The sequence below is a fragment of the Rattus rattus genome, chromosome 8 (genome assembly GCF_011064425.1).
Source record: "Rattus rattus isolate New Zealand chromosome 8, Rrattus_CSIRO_v1, whole genome shotgun sequence".
Taxonomy (NCBI): domain Eukaryota; kingdom Metazoa; phylum Chordata; class Mammalia; order Rodentia; family Muridae; genus Rattus; species Rattus rattus.
This window is the reverse complement of record NC_046161.1, coordinates 70581531-70595216: the sequence shown is the minus strand read 5'-3', so window position 1 is coordinate 70595216 and position 13686 is coordinate 70581531. Positions and strand designations below refer to the sequence as shown.

At 42.0% G+C, this 13686-nt stretch overlaps 1 protein-coding gene across 1 annotated transcript in view; it reads left to right on the top strand.

Annotated features, from left to right (window-relative positions):
- The first annotated feature begins 3774 nt into the window (after nucleotides 1–3774).
- The window catches only part of Hcrtr2 (hypocretin receptor 2), a 101024-nt gene continuing 91112 nt past the window's right edge, over nucleotides 3775–13686 (top strand). The window contains exon 1 of the mRNA XM_032910850.1: nucleotides 3775–4075. Within this exon, the coding sequence (XP_032766741.1) occupies nucleotides 3853–4075 (223 nt within the window). The 5' untranslated portion in view covers nucleotides 3775–3852. The remainder of the gene's footprint in view (nucleotides 4076–13686) is intronic.

The following is a 13686-nucleotide window of genomic DNA, read 5'->3' as shown; positions in this document are numbered from 1 at the left end:
GAACCTAATAACTCTGAACTTTTCAAAGGGATTTAGCTCATGGGTATGTTGTAAGAAAATGTATGCTTGAGAAGCTCTCAGGAATGTCATGCATGCTGTCAGTGACGTCATTGCTGACAGTGGTCAGTCTCATTCCAACAGAGAAGGGAAGCAAACACACTTCAAGTAGCAAGGAGGCAAACATCTCTTTGCTCCCGTCCTCAAAATCTCATTTCATAGAAACAGAAAAGAGAACAGTGGTTTTAAAGATTGGAAAGGGTAGGGGTAGGAAAGAGAGGGAAGAGTCTGGCTAACATGCACTGTCTCAGTTATGTTTATTTCATTGTGTCTAGACGAATTGGTTTTAAATATACTTACCACAAAGAGATGATAGGTGTTAGGGGCTGAAAATGCTAATTATCCAGCTTTGATCGTTACATTTTGTACACATTTATTGAAATAGCATCCTGTACTGCATAAATATGTAGTTACTAGGTGTCTGATAAACAGTTTTAATGTACAGTTACACTTAGAGATGAACTTCAGTCATCTTATTATCTGCGTGGTAGGAGTCTATACTCATACTTACACTTTCCAATTTCACCCAACGCTAGTCAGATCCCACAGTCACAGCCTCTTTGCCCACAGCAGAGCTTTGCTGGTGCCCCCCCCCCTTCTGTCTCTCCCAGGCAATCCCTACACTCTTCCCAGTGAAGATTTCAAAGCCCATCTTGCTTCCTTTCACCATTTTGCCTGTGGTTTTCCGATTTCCTCTGCTTGAAATCCTCCCCCTTTAGTGACTGGGTGACCCCTCTTTGTCCTTAAGGAGTCAGCTGAAGGGATGTTCCAGTAACAAAGCAATCCACCCCGGTTTCTGTTGCTGACAAATATATGACCCCATGGTATTGTGTGCCTTTTCCTTTCCTCAATAATGCAGGGAGTTGAAAAAATCTAAACCTCATTCATCCACCAGAAGATAGACTGATTATTGAGGGTCATCTTACGTTTATTTATGGCCTTAGTTTCTAGATAAACTACTGGAAAGAGGATAAATACTCAGAATCATTTATTGAAATCAATTCACAAAGTTATGGTAGGCCTAGAAAAGGAAGACAAAATGACTTCATACTATCAATAAGAAAATAGCAAGTGGCATGGAAAACATTTTCTGATGTCATTAAGAAAGCCACGTAAAACCATTAAGAACTAATCAAAAGCTGGTTTTGTCTGTGATTTATTTTACTCACTGTCACTAATCTTTAATATATTCAAGTTACTAGGAGGCTCAAAGGTGTCTAATAAAGTTATTCAGAACAGTAAAAGATGTATTTCACTTTTGTCAAGAGTATTAATGCAAAAATTTATATCTATAACAAATAATATTTGTGCTGGGAAATCATAAAATTTACAGTTTTAGACCAAAAGCAATACAATAATACATTTAAAAATTTTAACAAGTGGATTTGGATTACTTTCAAAAATAAGACATTGTTTTAAAAAATGTTAACTAATTTAGAGGATGTAATGTAGCAACTTTAAGATCAGAAATAATGTGTCCTGATGCTGGGTTGACACCTTCCCTTGTATACAGCAGGAAGATTGCAAAGTGAATGGTTACCTGAGAAAACTAGAAAAGGTGTTAGCAGGTATAAAAAATAGGGACCGGTCAGAAAGAAAGACCGATATATTCATCCTCTCTCCTGTGCTTACAGAAATGGAAAGCATATTATAAGAGGGATGTTTCGGTGGAATTTTTACAGCATGAGAGTACCGCAGGCTTTGAGGAAAGCATCTGATAAAGCACAGAGAAGGGGAAATGGAATGTTCGTTCCTAGGCTGGAGATAAATCTAGGCTTGTTACGACCAAAGGCAGACATTGAAGGAACGTCGTAAAGATATTCTCATTTCTCCCCACTGACAACTGTAACACGCAGGCATGATTAATCACAGCAGAAGACTTGAAAGGGGGAAGACAAAGTGTAGATAGGTTAAATGCCCTACAACGACAGCTAATGACAGTGACAGAGAAATAGCAGATGGAGCCCGTGTTTATAGATCACCAATAGCAAGGAATCTCCAGACACTGAGAAGTGTAAATCTAATCAAAGGAGCAACAAGCCTTCTCAGTTGAAATGGATAGTGTAGGGAGGAGAAGATCAAATATTTATAAGTTACAGAAAGACAACAGCTTTCAATAGGTACCAGATTTGTATGAAGTCCACAGAAGGTCTGCCCCCGCTTCCACAGGGCACAACAGTTCTGGAGGAATGGATGTTTATTTGAATGGTGACATTAGCATTTAAGTAATCTTAAGACACCAACACAATTAAATTTATACGTGAACACAGAATTGTTTCATTAGTTCTTTGAGAATTTTGTACTCATTTTGATCTATCCACTCCCTCTTCCCACTTTTCTAAGATCAACCTTGCCTTCCTTACTACTCAACGTTGTGTTCTTGTTACTTTTTATTCCATCAAGGCTAATTTGATCTCAGATATTATTGGATGCAGTGGCCTTCACAGGAGGGTGGGAGATTTAACCAGAGGCTATACTCTTAGAAAACAGTCCCCAACTCTCCCAGGAGCTAACAGTTGCCAATAGATCACCAACAAGGACAGATACTTTGTACCCAGCTCCCCTCTGCAGGCTGAGGTTTGTTCTGGCTTAGACTTGCACAGGTCGTGAACATGCTGTCACAACCTCCTTGAGTTCACATGGGCAGCTTCCCTACTGTGTCCAGAAGACGCTGATTCCTAGCAATCATCTATTACCTCAGACTCTAAGGCTCTTTCAGGTCCCTCTTCCCAAAATGATCCCTGAGCTGTGGCAGGAGGGCTTGTGCTGTGTGTTCCTTTTAGGGCTAAACATCACGTAGCCTCTTATTCCCTGCACCTTGGCTAGTTTTGAGTCTCCACAGTAACCATCATCTACTGCAAACAGAGTCTCCTCTGGTGCGGGTTGAGAGATACATTAATTAATTTATTGCTGTAATAAGTCATTAGGAGTCGGTTTAATACTATAGCCACTTAGCGGAATAGTAGGTTCCTCTTAGATTAGTTACATTTGCCCTTGAAAGTGCAAATCCCTATTAAGTACAGCCTTCAATTAAAAGTGATCCTCTCCTCATTTTTGATAAGGAGTGGCAGGCAATGCCTTAACAATTCAGCCATTGCCAACTTGGCACATGATAAATACTGCGATGCTATATTAAATATTAAAATATTTGGATGGGATGAATTTCGCATAGACCTGTCTGAGGCTAGAGTGGCTTATGATTACTTTTAGATTTGCATTACAAAGGCAAGTGAAGAAACGGATCTTCTGTTAACCATGCGTTGACCTTCCGGCCACATTCACAGGCTTATGCATGCCAGGATAGTATGGAAATTGCATGTTAAACAGAAGAAAAGTGGTAGGAGAAGAACACGTGATTCACAAAGGAACAGGTTAAGGTAATTGTCTTTTCTCCCCTCCTTTCCAGTCCCACTTTTATTTTCCAGCTTCATCTCTCTGTCCCTCAGCCCTGGGGAAGGCTGTGGACTGCAAGCCAAGTGCTGGAATGAAGAGTGATAGAGCTGGAGCTGAGGTCAAGGAGGATCTCTGCTCCAGAATCATTGCTGCAACCTCCCCTGCCATTTCCCTAGCTCTTCAGCAGCTTCTGGTGCAAATCCCCTGCAAAGACACCGAAGCGGCAGCCCGAAGTTGCCGGGCGCAGGGCTCTGGAGGCATTGGCTCAGGAACTTTTCACGTCATTCCCGGCTCCAGAGCCCCTTGTCGCGGCGGCGCAGCCTTTCCCACCGCGGATCCCCGGTGCTCATGGGGCAGGCGGAGACAAGCTTGCAGCACTGAGCCGAACCGGACCAGTCCGTGATGTCCAGCACCAAATTGGAGGATTCCCTCCCTCGTCGCAACTGGTCATCTGCTTCGGAGCTGAATGAAACTCAAGAGCCGTTTTTAAACCCCACAGACTATGACGACGAGGAATTCCTGCGGTACCTGTGGAGGGAATACCTACACCCGAAAGAATATGAGTGGGTCCTGATCGCAGGGTATATCATCGTGTTCGTCGTGGCTCTCATCGGGAACGTCCTGGGTGAGTCTGGTCGCGGGCAGCCCTCCAGAAGGGTTGTCACCTCCCCTCTGCCCAGGCTGCAAGGCTGGGAGACCCCTCCCTTCTCCTGGGGTGCAAACAAAGAGGTCGTTGCTCTTGGGGGAGGTTTCTAATAATTTTTTTTTAAGTTTTCTGATTTTACAAACTAGGGGGGATCTCTAGAATAATAATTCTGTTTGTCTTCCGAGAAAAGAGGGAAACTGTTTCTGTTTGAGAACCTAGAATACAGGCGCAAGGAGAGGGACAAGGACCTCCAGGTGGATTTGCTGAGTGTAGGGGAATCTGTAATGCTTTTGTGCAGGCTGGGTGGGTTTACTGGGGAGGGCTTGCACCCGCGGAAACTGATGAAGTCATAAGGCCTTCATGAGCTCGGTGTCATGTCCTTTAGCAAGGAGGTTTAGGCTCGGGTCAAGAAGTGGTAATGAAGGGGCAGAGTGGAGACAGAGGCAGAGGCTGAGGCAGACAGGAGCGCGCTCAGTTGCAAGAGCAGAATTAAACAGAAGCGGTGCCTGGAGCAGCCAGAGGAAGGAGGAGCATCCTAGGAAAGTACCCCGGAGCTCACTCTCACCACCCATTCAAGCATTCATGCATGCATTCATTCATTCATTCAACCAATGCATACCCCCCGCACAAGTGGTTGTTACCAGTTTCAGAAAATATTTGTACCAACTGATTCTTGTTCTGGTCAGAGTCTGCCTTGGTCTGTGAGAACACAGGTTCTCTTGCTCGCTCATTACCATTCTCCTCATCACAATGTCTGAGGGATCAAGTGAGGGGTAAGGAAACTCTAGGGACCGCGGTGATGGATTCATTAGGACAGAACTGGAATCGCTTTCAAGACAAGGAGCTTCCCCAGTGAGCTACGACTTAAATTGTGAATGGAAGGAGCCTACACCTTGATGAATGGAGAGCAGGAGGCTTTTTGGATGCAGAGGGCACTGTGGAGGAAGTCTGTTGGAAATGACAGGAGGAGGCAGGCAGCTCGGAGACAGTGCTAGCTCCCCAATAGAAAGGGGGAGAGGTGAGTGAAACGGAGTAGGCTGGGAAGCTGGGAAGTAAAAAACCAAGATCGTTAACTGCAATGAAGGACTGTAAGGAACTCACCGGGCTATCACTCACAACCTGGCTTTTCCCTTCTCTTCTTACTCACAGTGTGGATAAGCTGACGGTTCCTGACCGAGAGGGACTCATTAGGGAGAATATTAGTCATGAGACAAGAAATCTCCCAGAACTTTAGCTTGCCCTTTATTATTTTGGGATATTTTACTTCTTTTGATTTGTTTTAAGATTAAAAATAAAGGCAATCTTCTTAGGCTACAATGAAAGTGAAGGGACATGTGAGTGGAGATGATTCAGCCTCTTGCTAGAAGAAGTCTTTTAATGGTCTATCTTCTGGTTCCCACCTTGCCATCTACGGAGTCCCAGGCTATGCACAGAGCACTGAGCACAGAGAGCACAGAAACGAGCACACGCAGCCCTTGCTGCCTGTGGCGCATACTTATTGCTAAGTGAGTGGTAGAAATGGAACAGACACTGAGCCTCTACTCTTGCAAGACCACTCGACACATGCTCTCTTGCTTAAATCTTAAAAAGAACTACACCGAAAGAAAAAAACAATAGCGTATTAGAGGACATGATTCATATTCAGCCTCATTTTTTTTTCCTGACCTGAGATCCAGAATACTCAAGTGTAATTCTACTCGAGAGCTAGAAAGCTGGTAGGCAATGGACCCTCTGTTCTGGGTTGTCTGCAAAAAGCTTCCTTTTCTCCTCTGCATCTATGCACACTGCCAGGAAGGTACCACTATGCTTCTCTTCGCCAAAAGCAACAACAACAACAACAAAAAATAACAACAACACACGCAACTGTCTGAAAAGGATATTTCTGCTTTAAAATTCAAGAAAGGTGTTTTTGGGTTTTTTTTGGGATTTTTTTTGGTTTGTTTTTGTTTGTTTTTTTGAACAAATAGTTATACACCTTCACCATTTCCTTCCCAGTTTTATTTCAGGCTTAATCTTTGTGAGAAATGTGTTCTTCTTGGATGTTATTCCTGCTTTGTGGCATAGACCTTACGTTGCAGAGTCTTTGCGGCCTGATTACATAGCTCAGACATATAAATTTGCTGGTGGGGGGCAGGGGGAGAGAAACATCACTGAGGCTACTTCATGGTGTCCATGAAGACCGTACTGTCAACAGCTTCAAGCCTTGAAACACTTCCATTCAGCATAAAAGAAAGATTTACCCAAGGAACTCACTCTGTAGACACTGACAGCTATTTCCCCAGGGAGTGAATTACATCTGAATAACATTGAAATCTCCTCTGGGGGAACTGAAGCTCCTACACTACTGACATAGTTCCTGAAAGTTGGAGAGGTTCGGGTTTGACATTTAAACAAATGAGCACTGCCATTGCTTACAGTCTTCTTGATCTCTGATGTCACTGTCAAGCCTACAAAATGGATTGGAACAAGGATTACCTTTATGCTCCGTGGTACAAATAGCTCTACTTAGAGTGTCAGGAGAAGTGACATTACTCCTGAGGCATAAACAAAGGGATAGCACTCACGTGAAGGGAGCATAACACAGTGCAGGCAGCGGGTGTAATTACTGACCCTCAGGTCCATACAACATGTACACTTTCATGTAACTGACTACTAGAAAAGTATCAGCCCTGTTGAACTTACAAATGCAATGCCATTAGCTAGAAGTCCATTCTCTGACAATGTTCTTTTGCAAAATGATATAGAAGAATACCGTCTAAGCAGAAAAGCCAAGTCTTGATCATTCGGCCTCTCCTTTTTCATCCTGACAATCTCTCGCCGACATTATGTCCCCACTTCATTATAAGGACGCTCCTTGCAGAGATAGAAAGCAGTTTCCTGGAAACAAATGACAAAGTCATTCACAAAAAGGTACAATTACTGTAAATGGGAGTTGATGAGTGTTTGTGTTCCAGCGGAAAGTCATATGCATGTCTAATTATGGAACTTTAAGTCCTAGGAAGCAGTAGGTGGTAAGGTTCTATATCTTATAACCAAGTTCACTCATCTACATATTTAACTGATATGTTTTGGGCAATATCATATCTACAAAATGGATGTGCATAAGAAGAAAAAGTCTTTAGAACACTAAAATAAATAAATTACTGTAATCTTTGGCCATTATTCCTAGAGAAAAAAAATGGACAGAAAGATGTTTTTATTCATTCAAATATTTAATCCCTACGAAAATGTCCAATTCTCTGCCACATTTATCCCATACTGAAAGATATTCTTTCACTTGGGAAATTTCAGATCCCCTCCCTATCATTGCCTCAATATAGAAAGAGCAAAGCATTCCAACAATGAATAGTCGCCTAGATATGCTTCCTGCTGTTTGTGTGTCCATTCTGAACTCTCAGAGTCAATTCCCTGTTCTAATTATAAACTGAAGCTTGTACTAGTTGCCTTATAAAAGTCATATCACAAATAGTATATAAATGCTTTCTCTTGATACAAGGGAGAACATGAAAATAATATCTTTAAAAAATAGTTATTTGTTGTCCCTTTCCTTCCACTGTTGAGGTCGGTAGCCATCGTCTGCTGCCATTTCCCATCTTGAACTACATGGTTCCTTCAGGCCTCTGTTCTCACCCTATTCCTCAACAGAGGGTTTTCCTAAGAGAAATGAGTAAAGTGGAGTTGGCCTCATTACCCTCCCTTTCCGTAGCAGATCCATCCACCCATCCCCTTCGTATTTTCTGCTTAACATTGTATTTCTGTTTCTCCATGAACGTTCTTCCTAATTTTTCGATTTTCCCTCACAGATTATGCTTGTCGCAGGGTATCTTGTCTGTCTGCTTCTTTGCTTGTTTATTGCAGTTGCTGTTGGTCATTTGGTCTAGCATTAACAATGTTCTAAGTAATTACTTATAATATGCTGAGTCAATAAAGTTATACTACATTGGCACTTAAGGATTTAACCAGTAAAAGTTAGGGCAAATTCTATTCATGAGATGGTAGACATATATGTAATGTAGTTGTTTTCTATAATCGTTTTATATCCCAAAGTGACATCTCTACTCCCAGCCTCCCTGGCAGTTAGGTTGATACAATGTTATATTATTAGATGAGACCCAGTCCTCATGAGCAAGCTTGTGGCATATGTTGGTTAGAAAGAATCACAATACCTTTTCCCGAATTTACTCTTGTCCTACCATAGAAAATTTTAGGGTATGCATGTCAACCCTGAGGATCAAAAGTAGCAATTTAAAGCATATAATGTTTAATCTAAAAATCAAACACAACAGTTCAGCTTTCTGGTTCTTTTCCAAATGTTAGTGGGAGATAATAACTGATACAGTTGAAGAATTTTCAGCATCTAGAATTTTAGTTATGCTTGAAATTTTCCCATGCTAACACTCAAATGCACTGAGGTCTCACCAGGCTCTTAACATTCAAAACCATCATTGCTGATGGGCTTCCTCTGGTGAAAGGGACGCCTACTATTGCTTGCTTCAGCATCCTTGAGCTCCCTGCTCAGCTAGGGGTACTAGCTTTGGTAAGTAATGACTTATTAGGATTGATCAGTCAGTAACGTGTGACATGCATGATCAATGTGTTTATACCTTTCCTTTTCACACACTAAAAAAAGATGAAGACTGTTTATCGAATACAATAAACCAAGGCCCATTAACTCATACATGTTTAAACACCAACATACAATCAAATTATAATTTAGAAATTAATAAATGTTTAGCAAATGAGAAAAATGCAATTGTAACCAGTTTGAAAGTTGTTACACAGGAAGTGGCAGCACTAAGTCTCAAATATGGGTTTGTCGAGAGCCAGTGATCCATGTTCTAGTTCTTCAGACGTCCTCTCTATCATCTAAGCTTGACAGGAGAAGCACGGGTGAAGGGAGGGGGCAAGCAATGCTCCGCTGCCCTCTAGACGGTGTGCAGCACTGTCCTGGCATGTTGTCACTGTTTCTCTGATAGACTACACGTCCTCCGCTCCGAGAATGAGCTCATTTGATAAGCCAATCAAGGTCAGGATAGGGTTACATTATGAGAGAAAGTTTCAAGGTAAAATAGGTGCTGCCAAAAATGCTTTTGCCTGTTCTGGGGAGCTGACTCACTGCGAAAAATGTTAGATAATTTTGGCTAAGGATTTTTTATGTTATTGAAAGTATTATTGCTAGACATAACGTAAGACCAGAAACCACTTAAAACCTGATGTAATCTGGAGACCCTTTTCCTTTCTCTTGTTTTCAAACACAGTGACACATTTAAGATACTAGTATTTTGTTAAACACATTTTCATTATTAATTTGACTGTGTAGATTTGACAGATATTTTAATTTTCATTAAATTTCTCATCATTAGATCCTCATAATCTAGCTCCTCAGATTAAGTGTCTGTTTTGTTCTTTGATTCTCATTTACTTATCACTGTCACTGAGTCTTTGCTAGGGATTTTCTTTCAATAGTAAATGCCCAGAAATCAAGTTTAATATGTATAGGGTATTTATTCCTCTGGAAATCCTGCTACACTTTTGTCTTTGTTTCTCATTGGAGCACCTTTCTGAGGTGGGTCACATTTAATTTAAGATTCAAGATCTTGGAAGGCACTATGAAAGAGAAGCATGGCACACAGAAACATCCTGTAGGTGGTTGTTCAGAGTGAGAACAACTGCCCATCTCCTATCAATCATGAAGGCCAGATCAGGAGCACAGTGACCTTTTCCTAGTCCTCTGCTAAACCATCTTTGATACCTGAATTTGTCAGTACAGTGGGAACACATTCACATTCAATCAAAGTCAAAAACTTGTGAAAATAAGATGATCCTCACATCTCGCTTTAAAGCACGAAGTAACTATAAGGTCTTGAAAGACCAAAGTCTTTCTAGTCATAATTGTTTCTATAGGCAGATAGCATGAAGATTTTTGTCTTAGTTATTTTCCTGTTGCTATGAGAAAACACTATGACCAAGGCAACTTACAGAAGAAACAGTTCATCTGGGACTTTCAGCTTCAGAGGGTGAGTCCGTGACCACAGCAGGAAACATGGCGGCAGGCAGGCAGGCATGGCACTGGAGCAGTAGCTCTGAGCTTATATCCTGATCCAAAAGCAGGAGGCAGAGACGGGGAGGACTAACAGGAATGTTAGTTCTGTGCTAGAGAAACCTCAAATAATAACACATCTCCTCCAACAAGGTCCCTCCTCCTAATTCTTCCTAAGTTCCACCATGGAACACCAAGCATTCAAATTATCAGCCTATGGAGGCTGTCTTAGGGTTACCATTGCTGTGAATAGACACCACGAACAAAACTCTTATAAGGACATTTAATTGAGGTTGGCTCACAGGTTCAGTCCATTATCGTGGAGGCATGACAGTATCTTACAACTCCTGCTAAGAGAAGTTTCACTTCCAGGCAGCTAGGATGAGGCTGTAAAGCCCAAGCCCACAGTGGCACACCCACTCAACAAGGCCACACCCCCTGCAACAAGACCACACCTTCAAATAGTGCCACTCCCTGGGCTGGGCATATTCAAACCACCACATTCAACTCCCTGGCCCCCATAGGTTTGTTCAAACATAAGAGTCTATGGGGCCGTACCAAAACATAGCACAATGCAAAATACATTTAGTCCAAATTCAAAAGTTCCCATAGTCTATAGCTGTCTCAACAGTGTTGAAAGTACCAAGTTCAAAGTCTCTTCTGAGAGTTATTCAGTCACTTAACCATAATCCCCAAAGCGAGGCAGGAAACAATCTGAGCAAACTCCAAACTCTGCATCTCCATGTCTGATGTCCAATCTTCTGATCTCCAGCTCCTTCTCCATCATTGTTGACTACAACAAATGCCCTCTCCTGGGCTGGTTCCATGCCCTGTCAGCAGCTTTCTTCAGAATGTATCCCACAGCTATGGCATCTTTAACATCTTGGGGCCTCCAAGGCAAATTCAGTGTCACAGAAGCTTCTTGTTCCAATGTCATGGATCCACACATGATCTTCTAGAATCCTCCAAAGGGCTTGCATCACTTTTCCAGCTCTGCCCTTTGTAGCACTGTAGGCTCTGGTTGACTCCATTCTACTGCTGCTGCTGTTCCTGGTGATCATCATGGTACTGACATCTCTAATACATTGGGGTCTTCCGCTGCAACTAGGCTTTACCGATAGTCTCTCATAGGCTCTCTTCATGGTGCCAAGCCTAAGCTTCTTTACATGACCCCTTCATACCATTAAAGCCAATACCACCTGGGTGATATTACACATTACCAAGGACAGCTGCAGGATGAGGAACAACCTTGGCTATTTCTAGAACACAAGCTTCTTTGTGTTCTCAAAAAATCACTTCCCGGATTTCGTCTCAGTGATGCTGGTCTCTTCTTAATCACTGCTAATTTCTTTGTTCCAGCTAACCAGCATCAATTGTCGAAGTAGTCTCTTTTATTCTTGACTCTAAAGCCAGAGCCACTTGGTCTGTGCTGCCAAATTCTGCTGTTCACTGGAGCTGGAACATGGCCCCCTTGTTCTGTTATCAGCTTTCTGTTTTCCAACTCCCCTACTGCCTAAACCTGGTTGTCCTGGAACTTGGTCTATAGGTTGACCTTGAACTGCATGCTCTACCTCCTAGGTGTGCACCACAACACCTGGACTTAAGCTTTTCTTCACCTAGAACTTGCTCTAGTCCAAACTGGTCTTGAACTCAGAGATCTGGACTCCTGGGATAAAGGTGTATGCTACCATACCTGGACATAAATTTAGCTGGATGGAATCTTGACCCAAGGTTACTACTCCCTTAATTCAATTTAATACCCTTGAACACAGGATTCAGGTCCATTTGACTTTCTGGTGCCCCTTTAATACTTGAACCATATATTTTATATATTTTTTTTTCCTTTCTAAGCTTGCTACACTTGTTCAAAATGCTCTTTATGAGACTAAACCAGAGAACAAAGTCTCTCTCTACTGGGCTTTTCTGAGGCTTCTTCTGTCAATGCAATTCATATAAATCTCTTTACCTTAGCCTCAGGTAGACTCTTTAGACAATGGCAAAAAGCAGCCACATTCTTCACCAAAATATCACAAGAACAGTCTCTTGACCACATACTAAAATTCTTCTCCTCTGAAACCTCTAGAGCCAGGCTTTCCACAGTTCAAATCACCCTCAACACCAATGTCTTCAACATTCTTAGTAGGATGGCCCATTAAGTCCCCCAAAATCCACATTCTTCCAAACAAAAGCATGGTCAGACCTAACACAACAATACCCCTATCCCTGGTACCAACTTTTTAGTTAGGGTTTTACTGCTGTGAACAGACACCATAACCAAGGCAATTCTTATAAGGACAACATTTAATTGGAGTTGGCTCACAGGTTCAGTCCATTATCCATTAGATGGGAGCATGGCAGCATCCAGGCAGGCATGGTGCAGGCAGAGCTGAGAGTTCTACATCTTCATCTGAAGGCTGCTAAGACTCACTTCCAAGCAACTAGGGTGAGGGTTTTAAAGCCCAATCCCACTGTGGCACATCTACTCCAGGAAGGTCCACACCTTCAAATAGTGCCACTCTCTGGGCTAGGCGTCCTCAAACCATTACAGAGGCCACTCTTATTTAAAGCACTAAAGTAGTGTTTGGCCTGAATATCAATTCCCTGCCACAACAGCAAATGAGCCCTGAATTGTCCTCATCTCAGATCACATACACTTATTATTTCTTTTTTGGATTTTTAAAATTATGTGTGTGTGCTTTTGAGGGTTTATGTGCATCACAATGTGTGGGCAGGGCCTAAGAGACCAGAGGGGATGTTAAAAATCCTCTGGAGCTCAAGTAGCAGGCTCATGAGAAGCGTCATGTAAATGCTGGGAACTAGATCCCCATTCTAACCACAGATCAATTTCTTCAGACCTTTGTCTTGATAATTTAACAAATAATGTGGATCAGAAAGTCTGTTTTACCCAATACCTCATGGTCCAACTATTTACTCTGTTTTATACCACATCTACTGTGTTTCTATACCACCGCAACACCTGATATCTATGGTAACCAGCTTCCAGTACAGCTTTTAATATCTTTGCTTCCTGCTGTTCATACTTTGTCTCTTCAAAATTCACCTCATCTTTGTTGTTGTTTGGATGACACCAGCAAATAGGAAATGTGAGAGCACGCCGGATCCATGATTACATTTTAAATGATTAGAAGCTTGAGCTAGAAAGCATATTTTCTTCCTTGCATGCATATTTTTTTTCCTCTGAGGGAAGCCTACTCAGGGTATATCTGAACTCCTTCCACAATCCAGAGAGAAAATAAAAGACTGTTAACAACTTCTTCGTGTGTGAATTTGTCAGCAAGATCCCTCATTCCTGACAGGGGCCATTTGAGAGACTGTGACAGACCCTTGATCCAGTTGACTGACAATGACAGACTCAGAAAACAGAGTTGTCCATCCAAGCTCCACACCAATACCTGGCCCTCTGAAATTCAGAATACACTCTGGTTATCTTAGGCTATTAGGTTTTCAGGTAAGTTGATGTGTGTATCTTAAAGTATCCATGGTAGGATAAGAATAACTTGAAATTTTAAAAAAATACAGATTCTTTAAC